General features: G+C 39.2%; 1 protein-coding gene across 1 annotated transcript in view; it reads left to right on the forward strand.

The window, feature by feature from the left end:
- Nucleotides 1-2,809: 2,809 nt before the first annotated feature.
- SAV1 (salvador family WW domain containing protein 1) overlaps nt 2,810-14,987 on the forward strand; it is a 31,061-nt gene continuing 18,883 nt past the window's right edge. The window contains exons 1-2 of the mRNA XM_065872286.1: nt 2,810-3,271; nt 6,286-6,729. Of these exons, the coding sequence (XP_065728358.1) occupies nt 3,178-3,271; nt 6,286-6,729 (538 nt within the window). The 5' untranslated portion in view covers nt 2,810-3,177. The remainder of the gene's footprint in view (nt 3,272-6,285; nt 6,730-14,987) is intronic.

Genomic DNA, 14,987 nt, shown 5'->3' on the forward strand with positions numbered 1-14,987 from the left:
ATTTCAGTCTCTAGGAAAACCACAAGTGTGAAGAGTTGGCTATATTAACGAGGTCTTAATATGCTTTTGTTTTCTTATCCTTCTGAAGTAAGCCCTAGGCAGAAACCTGGCACTTCTTTGGCTCCCCCTTCCCTCCCTTCATCTCCTGACACCATACCCTATCTGTAACAAAACCCCATTGTCTCGCCATTTATGTTTCATCACTCCTCTCCATCCACACGACCAACACTTTAGTACTGGTCCTATCTGAACAACAGGAACAAGTAACTGCTTTTCTGATGTTCCTCTCACAGTACAATCTGCTATTCTGTTGAGATTCTATTCTATTCTTTTTTTTTTAAATTGAGATACAGTTGATATACAATATTATATGTTATAGGTATACAACATAGTGATTCACAATTTTTAAAGGTTATACTCCATTAATAGTTATTATCAAATATTGGCTGTATTCCTTGTGTTGTACAATATATCCTTGTAGCTTATTTATTTTATACATAATATTTCTGTTCTATTGTTAAGATTTACATACCCACAGGAGTGATCCTTGATTTCTCTCTCTCTCATACTCCATATTCAATTTGTTAGCAAATCCTGTTGGCTCTGTCGTTAAAATATATCCAAAGTCTGACCACTTCGCATCATCTCCACTGCTGTTAGCCTGCTCCAAGCCAGCAATAGCTTTTGACTGATCTCCCTACTTCTACCCTTGCTCCCATTCAGTCTATTTTCAACACAGCATTCAAAACCATCCTATTTAAAAACATTAAGTTAGATCCTGTCACTCCTCTGCTCAAAGTGAAATTCCTTACCTACAAGGCCCTAGGTGCCATTGTTACCTCTCTAACTTCATTTCCCACTACTCCTCTGCTCCAGCTACACAGACCTTCTTACATTACTTCAAACTGCCAGGAACATGGTAACTTGCAGTGATTTTGCACTTGCTGTTCTTTCTGCCTGGAATATTCTTCCTCCAGATAGCTGCATTGCCAATTTCCTTTATCACTTAACTCCAAAGGCTCCTTCTCATGAGCTAGTCCCACTAAAATCACAAACCCTCTTTTTCTTGTTTAATTTTCACCTCAGCACTTATCACTATGCAGCACAGTACATTTTATTTACTTTTCTTCTTTATTGTCTCTCTTCCCCATGAGAGTAGGGATTCTTTGCCTATTGCTATATCCCAAGCACCTAGAACAGTGCCTAGCAGAGTGGGTGATCAATAAATATTTGTTGGTTATTGAATGAATTGTGAGAGATTTGTACCAAGGGACCATAACAATATGCAAAGATGGAGACAGGCACTAGACAAAATGTCTTATTTGTTTGTTCATGGCAAAACAAAATTTGAACAGCTTCCTAACCTTGTATAAGTAGAAAATTCCTTGCCTTTTGTTAACTGTTTACATCTCTTGTAGGATGTTTCCTATCTCAGGGAAAGCACTTTCCATTGTCAAAGCCTCAATTTGGTCAATTGGGGGTGGATCCCATCTTATTTTCTAAATGTTATCCTGTACATTTTGCCCCTCTGCTAAGTTATATAGAAGAAAGCAGGGTCTATTTTTGATTAAAAAATCCCAGGTCTTGACCTTTAGTGCTCAAAATTCTCAAAAAATCTAATACTGGAATATTTAAGAAAGAAATGTTCACATATTGAGGTATAAGGAAGTCATTCTGGATTACACGAGTTAACTTTATGCTAGCTAAAACAGCCTGTGGCCTATCAAACACACATTGTACATCTGCTTTAATTATTAAAGAGCTCACTTACCAAAACTAAATAATGTCCATGTTAAAAATAAAAATTAAATGCCTCCCTTGCTGGGCCACCAATGCTGTTGCTGCTTCAATGATAAGACTCCCTTCCCAGGTGCTAAGGCCATACTGACTCGCTGTATTCCAAACTGATACATTTTTTGGAAACCTTGAAGGAACGCATCCCTGACTTGTTGAATGTTCTTTGTTCCCACTAGACACAAACCTACGCGGAAAACTATGCTTCCCCCAGCACTTCCTTAGAGTTATCTGAGAAGCTGTCTTCTGGGCTTATACTTCCCAGTTTGGCTCAAATAAAACTCTTTTCTATGCCTATTGTAGATTATTTATTGATTTTTTCCCATTGACATCTCCAAGAGGAGATATGTGGTTAGTTCGTATAATAATGACAGTGGTGATTAAATAAATTATGCTAATAATCAAATTTATCTTACATCAAAGATCGTAGAAACTCCATTTTGGCCTCTTCCTCCGTTTTTTCCTTTATCAGAAAGATGCACACTCCCCGGCACTTGGGAGACTACAGATTCATACTGTTTAATTAGTATTGGCCAGACTAATGTTTTCAACAAAAAGAGGGCTCTAGATTTTTTTTTTGGTGCGGCACTAGCCTAAGCGTGGTGGTGTTCCTTCAACTCTACTGGCGTTCTGTGCTATCACGGACTTGAATTTACCAGCCCAAAAAACTCCAAGAGGGACGTCCTCTTTCGTGGCCGGGGACGGGAACGCATCTTGGGGTCGTCACCGGCTCCCTCGAGGTCCTGAGAGAAAAATCTGCGGGTAGAAGAGGCTCCTTTGCAGGAGCGTGCCACGGCCTCCGGCGGGAGGGTTTCGTCCTTCGTGTCCGCGGGACCTGCTTCTCGCCGAGGGGGAATGAGGGCAGCCGCTACCCCTACTGCAGACAGCGGAGCCAGCCCGTTAGCTAGGAGCTCGGCAACCATCCGGCAGTCCGAGCCGCGCCCCGGAGCTGGTGTGGGGGAGGGGCGGCGGCGCTCGGGCTGCGTCGAGTTTCCCAGAATTCCCAGCGGCCGCGGGGAAAGTTTACGGGATGTAGGCGGCGGCGGCGGCGGCCGTAGCGGCTATTAGGCGGCCCGCAGCGGACCATGGCCCTGCGCGGGCGTCCCTGGCCTCTCTTCTCTGAGTTCTCGGGCAGCGTCGCGGAGCGGGTAGACTTCCGGGAAGGAGCGGACAAGAGATTGAGCGGTGGCCGGCGCGCTTAGCGCCCCGAACATGCGGCAGTCCCTGTGGGCGACCCCGGGCTGCGGAGAGGCGGCGGCGGCGGCGGCGGCTCGGGAGGGAAGGAGGCGGCGGCGCCGGCGGAGGTGGCGGCGGGGACGTCCGGAGCCCGGCGCGGAGCCCTAGGGCGGCTGCTTGGTGTGGCCTGGGGCCTCGTGGACAAGGATGCTGTCCCGAAAAAAAACCAAAAACGAAGTGTCCAAGCCGGCTGAGGTGCAGGGGAAGTACGTAAAGAAGGAGACGTCGCCTCTGCTGCGGAGTGAGTGTCGGGCGCCGCGCCCACACCTGGCCGGGGCGGCCACGGGCTGCGGGGACCCGGGCGGGGTGCCGGACGCCGCTCCCCGCGGCTTCGCATTCCTTTTGGGTCTCTGTGGAATATTGGTTTTTGTTTTGTTTTTTAATTTTGTTATGCCTGGAGTGGTGTTCGTTGTTTGAAAGCTGATAAAGAATAAGAAACTTAGATTAGTCCACCTCCGCCCCCCTCCCCCCAAATAACCACAGACTTCCCGGTTCCCTTGTGGCAGTGTCGTTGGTTTTGATTACGGGAAGAAAGAGGTTCTTTAGGAAACACTTAAATTGCTGATCCCCTGATTTTATACGAATTAAAGTGATTACACTGGGGCACATGTTTTTCTCTTCTCGTTACGTCGAGATTTGTCTTGTGTTTGTAAACATTGAGGGTGTCACTCGCCCGTGCTGGAAGCCGTGCGAATGCTTGGGTAGAATTCCTTAGCCCGTCAGCTGTTGGATGCAGAAGTGAGGAGCTGAAAGCTGACCGTCGCTATTGTAGCCACTACCCAAAGCCTCATCAATAGTAGATCTCAGGGTGGAGGAGCCAAAATTACATGTTTGGCTGTGTTCGTCGTGAGAATTGCTTCAAATAAAGCACCCTAGAGACCCCTAAAAGAAAGTACTCAAATTCTATCATATTTTAGGGTATATTACGAAAAAGTTTTTTTTTCTGTATTTAAAAAGAAATTTAATAGAGTGCATTTTTCTTCCCCCTGAACACTGGCACTTTTCTAATTTTCAATTTAAGTATTTGACTCTGATTTTCCGGCGGAGTCTTTTGAATTTTTAAGTCTTGCTTGTGTGTTCAGAACATTTGTGAGCTAAGGAGCTAATTTTTTGGTGCTCATACTGCTGGGTCCTTTGTGTAAGTTTCCTTCTTGGAAGCTGGTGACTTTGTGACTTAAGCATTACCTCATATTGTAATTGGGAAAGCTTTTCATAGAGGTTCCTAGTAATATTTGCCCAAGATCACACAGAAAGGTGTGGAGAGCATGTTTTTTCCATTACAACCACATCATCAACTTTCCAGATTTATCCTTGTATTTGCAGTGCTTTCTTAACAGAACAGATCAGATGGGTACATCAGTAACCTGAAACTTGATTTTTAAGCCTTTTTTAACATTTTGATTTTCGGTTACACATTCTCTTAGGATTTTGGCTAAAATAGCTTGCAGTTTGCTGCAAATAAAGTTTATTGAACATTACTTGAAATCATGAAATTACTTTTTTAGTTTCATCAAATGTTGAGCCTTGTTTATTTGGAAACTTATTTTTGTCTAGTTAGCTTAGTTAGCTTCTGTTGTATATTAATATGAATGCTCTCTGATACTGTTAACGAACTAATAAAACGGTCTCCAAATCCAGTTTTCTTCTTGTTATAAAGATATTTGCTTTCTAACCAGGAATACCCAAGCTATTTAAGTTCTGTGTTCAAAAGTGCTGTATCCTGGGCTTCCCTGGTGGCGCAGTGGTTAAGAATCCGCCTACCAATGCAGGGGACATGGGTTCGAGCCCTGGTCCGGGAAGATCCCACATGCCGCGGAGCAACTAAGCCCGTGTGCCACAACTACTGAGCCTGTGCTCTAGAGCCCAGGAGCCACAACTACTGAGTCCGTGTGCCCCAGCTACTGAAGCCTGTGTGCCTAGAGCTCGTGCTCCACAAGAGAAGCCACCAAGATGAGAAGCCCGTGCACTGCAACGAAGACCCAACTCAGCCAAAAATTAAAAAAAAAAAAGTACTTTTTCCTTAAAGCCATTGTTCTTATCTTCTGTTTTGAGTTTTAATTGTTCTTAAAGGAGCCATAGTTTTAGACTTGACGTTTTTTTGAACTGGTTCAACATTTGTGTGTCTCTTCGAAATGAGATTCTTTTTTTTTTTTTTTTTAAGATTTTTGGCCACACCCTGCGGCATGTGGGATCTTAGTTCCCGGACCAGGGATGGAACCTGCGCCCTCTGCATTGGAAGGCAGAGTCTTAACCACTGGACCACTAGGGTAGTCCCAGAAATGAGATCTTTTTTATTTTTTAATTTTCATAGTTAAATTTTTAGTTTTTCCATGTTTTGATTACTGTACTACTGCTACATAATTCCAAGAGTAGGAAGGCCAGGTTAATAATATTAAAATCTTTTTAGAGGAATTCACCTTTACGTGTTTGGGAATAGCATTATGTTCTGTTTTATTTTTTAAATCATGTTTGCTTGAAGAAGGGCTTGGGGAATTTTGAAAATGAAGTAAAATCAGCAAAACAAACTGAAATGTTAAGTTATGCTGGTTAACTCTGTATCCATTTGTTAGATCGTTTACATGTTTATTCATGAGTGTTTCATTAATGTGTATTTCATAGTTAAGCTTATTGACGTTTAATCATATCATGTATGGTAGTATGCAGAATACGTCCGATTCTGGCAGAGCTTACATATAACATGTTTATACAAATTATAAATTCATTTGAGTGGGAAGACATCAATCAGCCTCAATTTTTAAATACCCAGGGACTTCCCTGGTGACGCAGTGGTTAATAATCCGCCTGCCAATGCAGGGGACGCGGGTTCGAGCCCTGGTCCGGGAAGATCCCACGTGCCTCAGAGCAACTAAGCCTGTGCGCCACAACTACTGACCCTGCGCTCTAGAGCCCGCGTGCCACAACTACTGAAGCCCATGTGCCTAGAGCCCGTGTTCTGCAATGAGAAGCCACTGCAATGAGAAACCTGCACACCGCAACCAAGAGTAGCCCCCGCTCACCGCAACTAGAGAAAGCCTGCACGCAGCAATGAAGACCCAACGCAGCCATAAATAAACAAACAAACAAACAAACCCAAATACTTTCCTAAAATTTTAAATTGTGTTTTCTTAAGTCCAAATTTTAAATTGTGTTTTCTTAAGTCCATTGAAATTTTTCATTTTGGGGTGATAGATATAAATGAACAACTTTTGAAAAGTGTATTACTTACTGGTCATTTTACTCTTTGTTCTGTTATAGATCTTATGCCTTCATTTATCCGGCATGGTCCAACAATTCCAAGACGAACTGATATCTGTCTTCCAGATTCAAGCTCTAATGCCTTTGCAGCTTCTGGAGATGGAATAGTTTCAAGAAACCATAGTTTCCTTAGAACTCCAATTCAAAGAACACCTCATGAAATAATGAGAAGAGAAAGCAACAGATTATCTGCACCTTCTTACCTTGCCAGGAGTCTAGCAGATGTCCCTAGGGAATATGGCTCTTCTCAGTCATTTTTAACAGAAGTTAATTTTGCTGTTGAAAATGGAGACTCTGGTTCCCGATATTATTATTCAGATAATTATTTTGATGGTCAGAGGAGGCGCCCGCTTGGAGATCGAGCACACGAAGACTATAGATATTATGAATACAACCATGATCTCTTCCAAAGAATGCCACAGAATCAGGGGAGGCATGCTTCAGGTAACTTAAAATTAGTTTGTATTTAGGTTTATTAACACTTCATTAAAAAGATGTTCTTTTTCTAGATTTTCTTGGGAAGCTAACAGATACTCCTAGAGAACTACTACTCCATATTGCCAGTCTTGCTAAGCCTGCTTGCAAATAATTATTAACCTACACGGAGGGAAAGAATTTTGTGTCCATTAACTCACCTAATTATTTTGTAAAAACTTGATACGTATCTGAAGGCTATCTAGACTGTTAACAGTATGAACCTTGAAAACTTAGAGAGATTTTAATGTCTGTAGTTGGATTGAATCTATGTTTAGATTTAGTAGAATGGGACAGTTAGGGATTCAGAGAAACTGGACTTAAACCTGGGAAAGGAAAGGCAAATAAGAATTGCGCATGGTAGGTGATACCACGGGCAACTGCATCATTACTTAGCTAACACTTGCACTGTTTCTTTTTTAACAGAACTGTTTTTGTAGTTAAAGAATTATTTCCCTAGTTTAAAAAGACTTATTGTCAAATGATGAATTGTGTGTTAAGTGTGTCTTTTTGTTGTTGTGCTTTTTGCAATGAGCAAAAATATTTGCCATATAATTTTCAAAAATCTGCTCTCTATATTTCCTGACTTTGGGATAATTTTCCTGACGGGGAGCAGAAGAGATAGGAGAAATGCACAGTTCTACTTTATTCCTAAAGTACTAGATTACACTAGGTAAACTGAAGCAAGCTGAAAATTAAACTTTTTAATCTGATTGGTTTTTTTCCTAGTAAGTTGTAGGCTTTAAATTTTGGCAGGATGAAAATGAAAAATACATGAGACATTTACTTTTTTAGCCCATGAAACTTCAAATAAAGTGATTTAAAAACAGTGTGGTGTATGAGCGTTTTAAGTGTAGAAAACACTTCATTCACTTAGTATTAATCATTTATGTGTCTATCATTTTCCCTTTTGGTATCTGACTTCTGGTACCTTATTTGGGAGAACAAAACCAATATATGAAAAATGATGACAGACAGTTGTTATACTATGTGGTACTGACTGACTGCGATAGGGAGCCAGAAGAGAGAGAGATCAGGGTAGGCTAGAATACTTAGAGAGTGGTCCATGGAAGAGGTAGGACCTGAACTATTTTTCTTTGTGCTTGGACTGTAGATTGACATGGGATATAGGAAGGACATTTTAGGTGAAATAATCAGTGAAAACAGCAGACATGTAAATCCAAGTAACTGTGTAATTCTGTCTAGTTTGAAGAAATAAGTTGTAAGATGGAGTGGAGATTAGTGATGCAACAACAGGCTGTAGGATTTAAGCTCGAGTCAAGCAGAAGCCATTGCAGATTTCAAAAGGACAAGATTTTCATTTTATGAAAGCAGTATTCAAAGATTAGTTTACTAGCTGTACTCAGGATAGATTGCTAGAGAAAAGAGAACCTCAGGTACCAGTGGTAGTGCAAATCTGTGATGCTTTTGGAGGAAAAATGAGACTTAATTATGGTTTTGGGAGAAAGTAAATCACTGAAGTTTTGAAAATAGTATGGAACAGTTGGCAAGAGCAGCTTATTTTGTGAAAGCTGACATTCAAGTCTCACTGGGATATTGAAGAGGAGACGTTTTCTAGGCATATAGAAATACTGTAATGAAAATAGGTGAGAGCCTTTTTTGTTTTTAAATTCTAGGTTAAAGGATTAGACAGTTGCATACTTCAGTGTTTCTTTTGGCTATTTCTGATATCATGTAGTTTTTTTTTTTGTTGTTGTTGCGGTACACGGGCCTCTCACTGCTGTGGCCTCTCCCATTGCGGAGCACAGGCTCCAGACGCGCAGGCTCAGCGGCCACGGCTCATGGGCCCAGCCGCTTTGCGGCATGTAGGATCTTCCCGGACCGGGGCACAAACCCGTGTCCCCTGCATCAGCAGGCAGGCTCCCAACCACTGCGCCACCAGGGAAGCCCTATAGTGTAGTTTTAAACCTCAGAAATGATTTGTTATCCAATCAAAATAGTATGTTTTAAAAATAAAGTTCATTTTTATATATTTTTTAGAGTAATACCTGCTTATTATAGGAAATTTGCAAAATGCAGAAAAGTAAAGGTAAAGCACTAATTATGCCAGAGATTCTTTGTATTTAGTTATTTCCTTCATCTTTTTCCATGACATTTCTTTTTAACATTGTCGTGATTATACTCTGTACAGTTTTATATCCTTGCTTTTTTACTTTAATGAGTTTCTTAAGGTTAAACACTGTTTATATGTAGTTTCAAAGCTCCATAGATTTCCATTTGGTGCATGTCTTATGGCTAATATTTTAAATGTTAATGAGGATTTGGCCTAGGCTGGGGACATTTGGAAAGGGGCAAAGTGAGACACATCTGCATTGATGGGCCTTGGCCAATAATGGGTATTGAGAGATGAGGGAAAGAGAAGAGTCAGATAGGATTAGCAAAGCACCTGACTGTATAAGAGGTGCTCTAAAAATAAATGGTTGAATAAGTGAATGGATCCACAGATTTCAAGTCTGGAGTCTTAAGACATTTTTGGTAGCCAAGGGGTAGCGGGAATAATAGCTTATAACAATCTGTTTTTCGTTAATACAGATTGCTGTTCTTCGTACTTATGTTTCCCATGTATATTTATGTTGCAAACATCACTGATAGCTCATGACACTTTTATGCCTGAAGTATGAAGAATTAATGATACCAGGTTAAAAATCTTATTTTAAAATTCTGATTCGCAAAATATCTTTGAGGAAATACTGTAAAAACTAAATTTCTACGGATTCTCTCTTAGGACCCTTTTTATGCAATTTGATATAGTTTTTGTAATTTGAATGACAGACTTTAAAACAGCTTTCCTCAATCATATCTTAGAAATAAATAAAATACAAGTTAATTGGATACTTTTTCAAATTAAAGAATGTCATTTTAAAAAAGATTTGCACTTATTGCCACAGTGATACATGCTTGAGAAATCTCACTTAACATTAATTTATATCAGGGCAATAAGATTAATGTTTTACCTTTCAGAAAAAAATGGAACTTCTTTGCAGGGGTCTCCTAAGTGGCAGGGAAGGATTAACAACCAATTATTAACCAAACAGAAAAGCCTAACAGCTGTCTTTTCCAGAAGAAAAACAATCTGAATATGAGACAATAGCTGGAAGTTTCTTGAATTCATCTTGAAAAGACTTGAAACTTCTTATATTTTCCAGATTTATGCTGGAGAGAGTTCAGGTAATTTGAATGAATGGAAAGGAGAAAGTAAGTTTGTGGGAGAGTAAGGATGTGCTGTAGACAGATTTATTTTCACAAGGTTTAAATTTCGATTTGTTACTAATGTAATCATAAAAAAGGTTTGAAAGAAAATAGTTTTGTAATGACTTGACAGTAGTAATTCCGGCCAATTAGTTATTACTTAGACTTTTAGGAAACGCCTTATCTCAGGGGTTAATTTCATATTACTGTATTTAGCAGAAGTACAAAAAACAAGTTGTATAATATCTTAAAGGGTTTTATGGCCTAGCACTTTCTACATTTAGCTGTGAAATTTGACCTTTAACATTTTGGCCTACAGGCAGTTACTGTATGTGCCAGAGGAAGGAATTCTGCTGTTAACAGGAAGTCTTTAGTTGGAATACTAAAGGCAGATTGAATTCCTTTGTTCTGCGCCTAAATAATTTAGTTCTATGCAATTGTAAGTAACAAACTTTTAACTTTTATTTTTAAAGACAGCTAAAGAAATCAAGTGATAAAGATCAAATTAAAAAGTTCCAGGCCTTACCAACAACAACAACAAAAAAAATACTGGAGTTGTGTTTACTCCAGGAAATGCATAAGTATTAGTTAACCAGAATCTTCTTTTGAGGAAGTGTTAATAATCCTTAGGAGCACAACTTTATTTGTAGTTATTTTGGAGAGGAGGAAAAAAGGCAGTTGGTTTAGTTTAATCCTTATATCTTTTTATCAGCATCTTGATTATAACATGGGCTGTAATATTTAGTATTACCCTGGAGGTTGTAACCGTCATTAGAGTTCCATATTCTATTTTATTCTCTGTAGCCACTTCAACATGAGGAAACAAGAATTTTTGAGCTTGTCTCTAAGGGCAGATCTTGTAGGTATCTGCCACTTTTGTATGACAGTAAGTTCTTTGGAGGCATATCTAGTGAAAGCTTGGTGGAGAGACAAAGTAATACTTTATCTGTGTCTTTGGGAAATCATGTATGTAGCTTATTAATGTTCTAGTTTATTTTATGTAAGTGGAAGGTGCTTGTGCCATTAATTCCTGCAAATGGAAGTTATTTTGAAGATTATGAATGCCACTCATTCTTTTCTGGGACTAATAATTGAAATTATGGAAAACTATTTTTTCCCTTGTAGCTCAGAAACAAGTTCAGAAGTATAGATTGCATTTTCTTTTATTAGTGGCAGTCATATTTTCTTTGAAGAATTACAGTTGATCTTTTGGGGTAAGATTACGTGGTTGGTAATAAATTTGTCATTTGACCTTATATCATCTGTGTGGCCTTTGGTAAAATAACTTACTTGAACCTTTGTTTCCTCATCTGTAAATTGGTAATGATACCACTACCTCATAGCGCTGATTGAGTATGAAATAGTACATATGGAAAGGGCCAGGGACAGAGTAGACATTCGTAATTGTTAGTGCTCATGTTTTTTGTAAGGTATCATATGCTCTTGTATGCTTTTTCCAGATTTGGCATGTTTGGTTATTGAAGTTTCAGCTTTCTAACTGAACTTAAGAGTGGAGGTCCGGTGTGTTAGAGCTTGATACAGCTTTTTTTTTTAAGTCTGCTAGACTTATTTTATTATTGATAATATTTTATGTTTTAGATTGGTGGTTTCCAGTCTTTTTGTACAATACATTCATCTCTCACTAGTTTTATAGAATTATCCAAATAATAGTTTGAAAAAAATTTAGTGCACGTGGCAGCTTCAGAAAGTGGGGGGGTGGTTTGTCATTGAAACTAAATAAACTGTCATTGAAACTAACTAAAAAGGTTAGGAATCATGGTTTCACATGGCATTGGTAAAGCTGATGAGCCTATTTGGGACTTCGTGGACTTCATGGCTCCCTTATCAATAACTTGCAAGGTTTAGTTCCTGGACACAGAGGTTTTACAGAGAGGTCTTTGTGTTTCCTCTAAATGTGAATTTCAAGTTTATCATGGTTTAAAATCTGCTGTTTGGTACCTACTATTGTTTACATGTAACAGTACATGTGTTTCTAGATTTAGGCAAGTTCAGTATATGGAAATTTGGATTTTCTAAGCAGATGAATGAAATTGTCACAAACTCTCTGAGCCTGTACAGTTTTAAATTACTATAATAGCTTTTTGTTTTTAATGCTACATTTAGAAATCTGTGTGTTTCCAGGGGGACCTCTGTCAGGCCAGAATGCTGTGGGTCTTATCAATAACTCAATATGAATACATTGAATTGATTATAATTCTTTTAAAAAATTGCTATCCTTGGTTGTGGCTAGTACTACAACATTTTTAGTGATGGACGTATGAGAAGGTATAAAGCCACTGCATGCTTGAACAGCATGATTTTAGTTATTTGCTATGTGTTTGTCTTTAGTACATTGGCTTATTTCTTTTCTCTTTAAATATTTTCTCTTTAAGTACTGAAGTTGCTTAAGCTACACTTACTAAATAAACCTTCAGTTGCAGGTGACAGAAGCCAAAGTCAGTTTCACCAAAAGGCTTGTTAGCTTTGTTTTGTTTTATAGTCACCATATGTTTTAGAAATGTATGCCTTTCTTCCCAAAGGGTACTGAGCAAGAGTGATTTTCTTTTCCTTCTTGCATTTTCCGTTCTGCCAGAGTACTTCATAGGTGGTGTTGTGTACATTCTATTGCATCAGTTCCAGACACACATAATGACTGATTTCTCTTTTTGTGATATTAAATTTGATCATGGGATCAGATGTCATACCAATTCATCATCATGATGTTGTCCATCAGCTTTTCACCTATTGATTTGGAAGCCATTAATCATTATTGGCTAGATCCAATATTGCTATTCATATAAGACAGGATAAATGGTAGATCTTTTCCTTTACTTACTATTTTTCAGAATAGTCAGTTGATACCCTAACCACCTCCAGAGGTAACCACTGAGGTTTATTTTTTTAGTGTCTTTATGAACTTGAGGATTAAAAAAAAATTAAATACCAAACTTTATTTGGATTTCACCAGCTTTTTCCTTAATACTCATTTTCTGTTACAGGATCTAGTGCAGAGTACCACATTGCATTTAGTTGTCATATTTCCTTAGTGTTCTTTGGTGTATGACAATTTCTTAGTCTTTTCTTTTTTTTTTTTGTGGTACGCGGGCCTCTCACTGTTGTGGCCTCTCCCATTGCGGAGCACAGGCTCTGGACGCGCAGGCTCAGTGGCCGTGGCCCACGGGCCCAGCCGCTCCGCGGCATGTGGGATCTTCCCGGACCAGGGCATGAACCTGTGTCCCCTGCATCGGCAGGCAGACTCTCAACCACTGCGCCACCAGGGAAGCCCTCTTAGTCTTTTCTTGTTCTTCATGACCTTGACAGTTTTGAGGAATACTTGTCAGATATTTTGTAGACTGTTCCTCAGTTTGTATTTTGTCTGATGTTTTCCTCATGATTAGACTGGGTTTATTGGTTTATGAAAAGAATACCACGGAGGTGGAGTGTCTTCATTATATATGAAGGAGTTACATGATCTTTATATTGACATTATTGGTGATGTTAACCTTCAGCACTTGGTTAAGATTTGCCAGGTTTCTCCACCATAACAAACACTGCATGTTTGTTCTTCCAGTTTTTATCTTCATCTTTCTTTCTTTCCTAAGCACACCTATTTTCTCTATTGTCTTTACGTCTGTTTTGGGGGTTCTTGCTTTGCTTCTTTGTGGTCTTCCTTCAGAGAGTTGATTGCTTCATTCTTTTTTCTCTTTTAATTTATGGCAGTGGCAGAATATTTAATTGCATTTTTCTCTCTGCTTTGGGACTTTTTTTAATATAAATTTATTTATTTATTTTTGGCTGCGTTGGGTCTTTGTTACTGTGTGCCTGCTTTCTCTAATTGCGGCGAGTGGGGGCTACTCATTGTGGTGACTTCTCTTGTTGTGGAGCACGGGCTCTAGGTGCTCAGGATTCAGTAGTTGTGGCTTACGGGCTCTAGAGTGCAGGCTCAGTAGTTGTGGCGCACAGGCTTAGTTGCTCCGTGGCATGTGGGATCTTCCCGGACCAGGGCTCAAACCCGTGTCCCCTGTATTGGCAGGAGGATTCTTAACCACTGTGCCACCAGGGAAGTCCATGGGGCAACATTTTTTTGAATGTTCTTTTTAAATCAACTTTGTACCTTTTTGCCCCTTTAATTTTTCTTATAGAATTGATGTTGTGCTGTCCTAATTATACATTATTGAATAATTAGGGTTTTTCTCTGCCAGTTATTTGAAATTGGCTCCTGTGGTTGCGAGGGGTGTAAGGGGTTGTGTAGGGAAAAGGAAAAATTACCAGGGTAGTGTGTTGGGCTACTTGGTTTTACGCAGTGCTGTGTTCTTATTTCCACTTATTTCTTTACTGTTCTTCTAGCCCAGCTGCTTTTGGCAGTTTTTGTATGTATATTAGATTTAGGGGTTATACCTCTCTAATTTTTTTTTTGAAGTCTAGTTGGTTTACAGTATTGTGTTAGTTTCAGGTGTACAGCAGAGCAATTCATTTTTTGCAGATTGTATTCCACTATAGGTTATTACAAGATACTGGGTATAATTCCCTGTGCTATACAGTAAACCCTTGTTGCTTATCTATTTTATATGTAATAATTTGTAACCGTTAATCCTGTACTCTTGATTTGTCCCTCCCTTCCCCTTTTGGTAACCATAAGTTTGTTTTCTATGTCTGTAAGTCTGTTTCTGTTTTGTGTATAGATTCATTTGTATTATTTTTTAGATTCTACAAATAAATGATATCATGTGGTATTTGTCTTTGTCTGACTTATTTCACTAAGCATAATATTCTCTAGGTCCATCCATATGTTGCTGCAAATGGCAATATTTCATTCTTTTTTAGAGTTGAGTAATATTCCATTGTGCGTGTGTGTGTGTGTGTATACATATATATATGTATGTATACACACACATATATACACCATATCTTCTTAAGCCAGTCTGTTGATGGGCACTTGAGTTGCTTCCATGTCAAGTATTGTAAATAGCGCTGCTATGAACATTGGAGTGCATGTATCTTTTCGAGTTAGAGTTTTC

This window comes from Phocoena phocoena, chromosome 2 (genome assembly GCF_963924675.1).
Source record: "Phocoena phocoena chromosome 2, mPhoPho1.1, whole genome shotgun sequence".
Taxonomy (NCBI): Eukaryota; Metazoa; Chordata; class Mammalia; order Artiodactyla; family Phocoenidae; genus Phocoena; species Phocoena phocoena.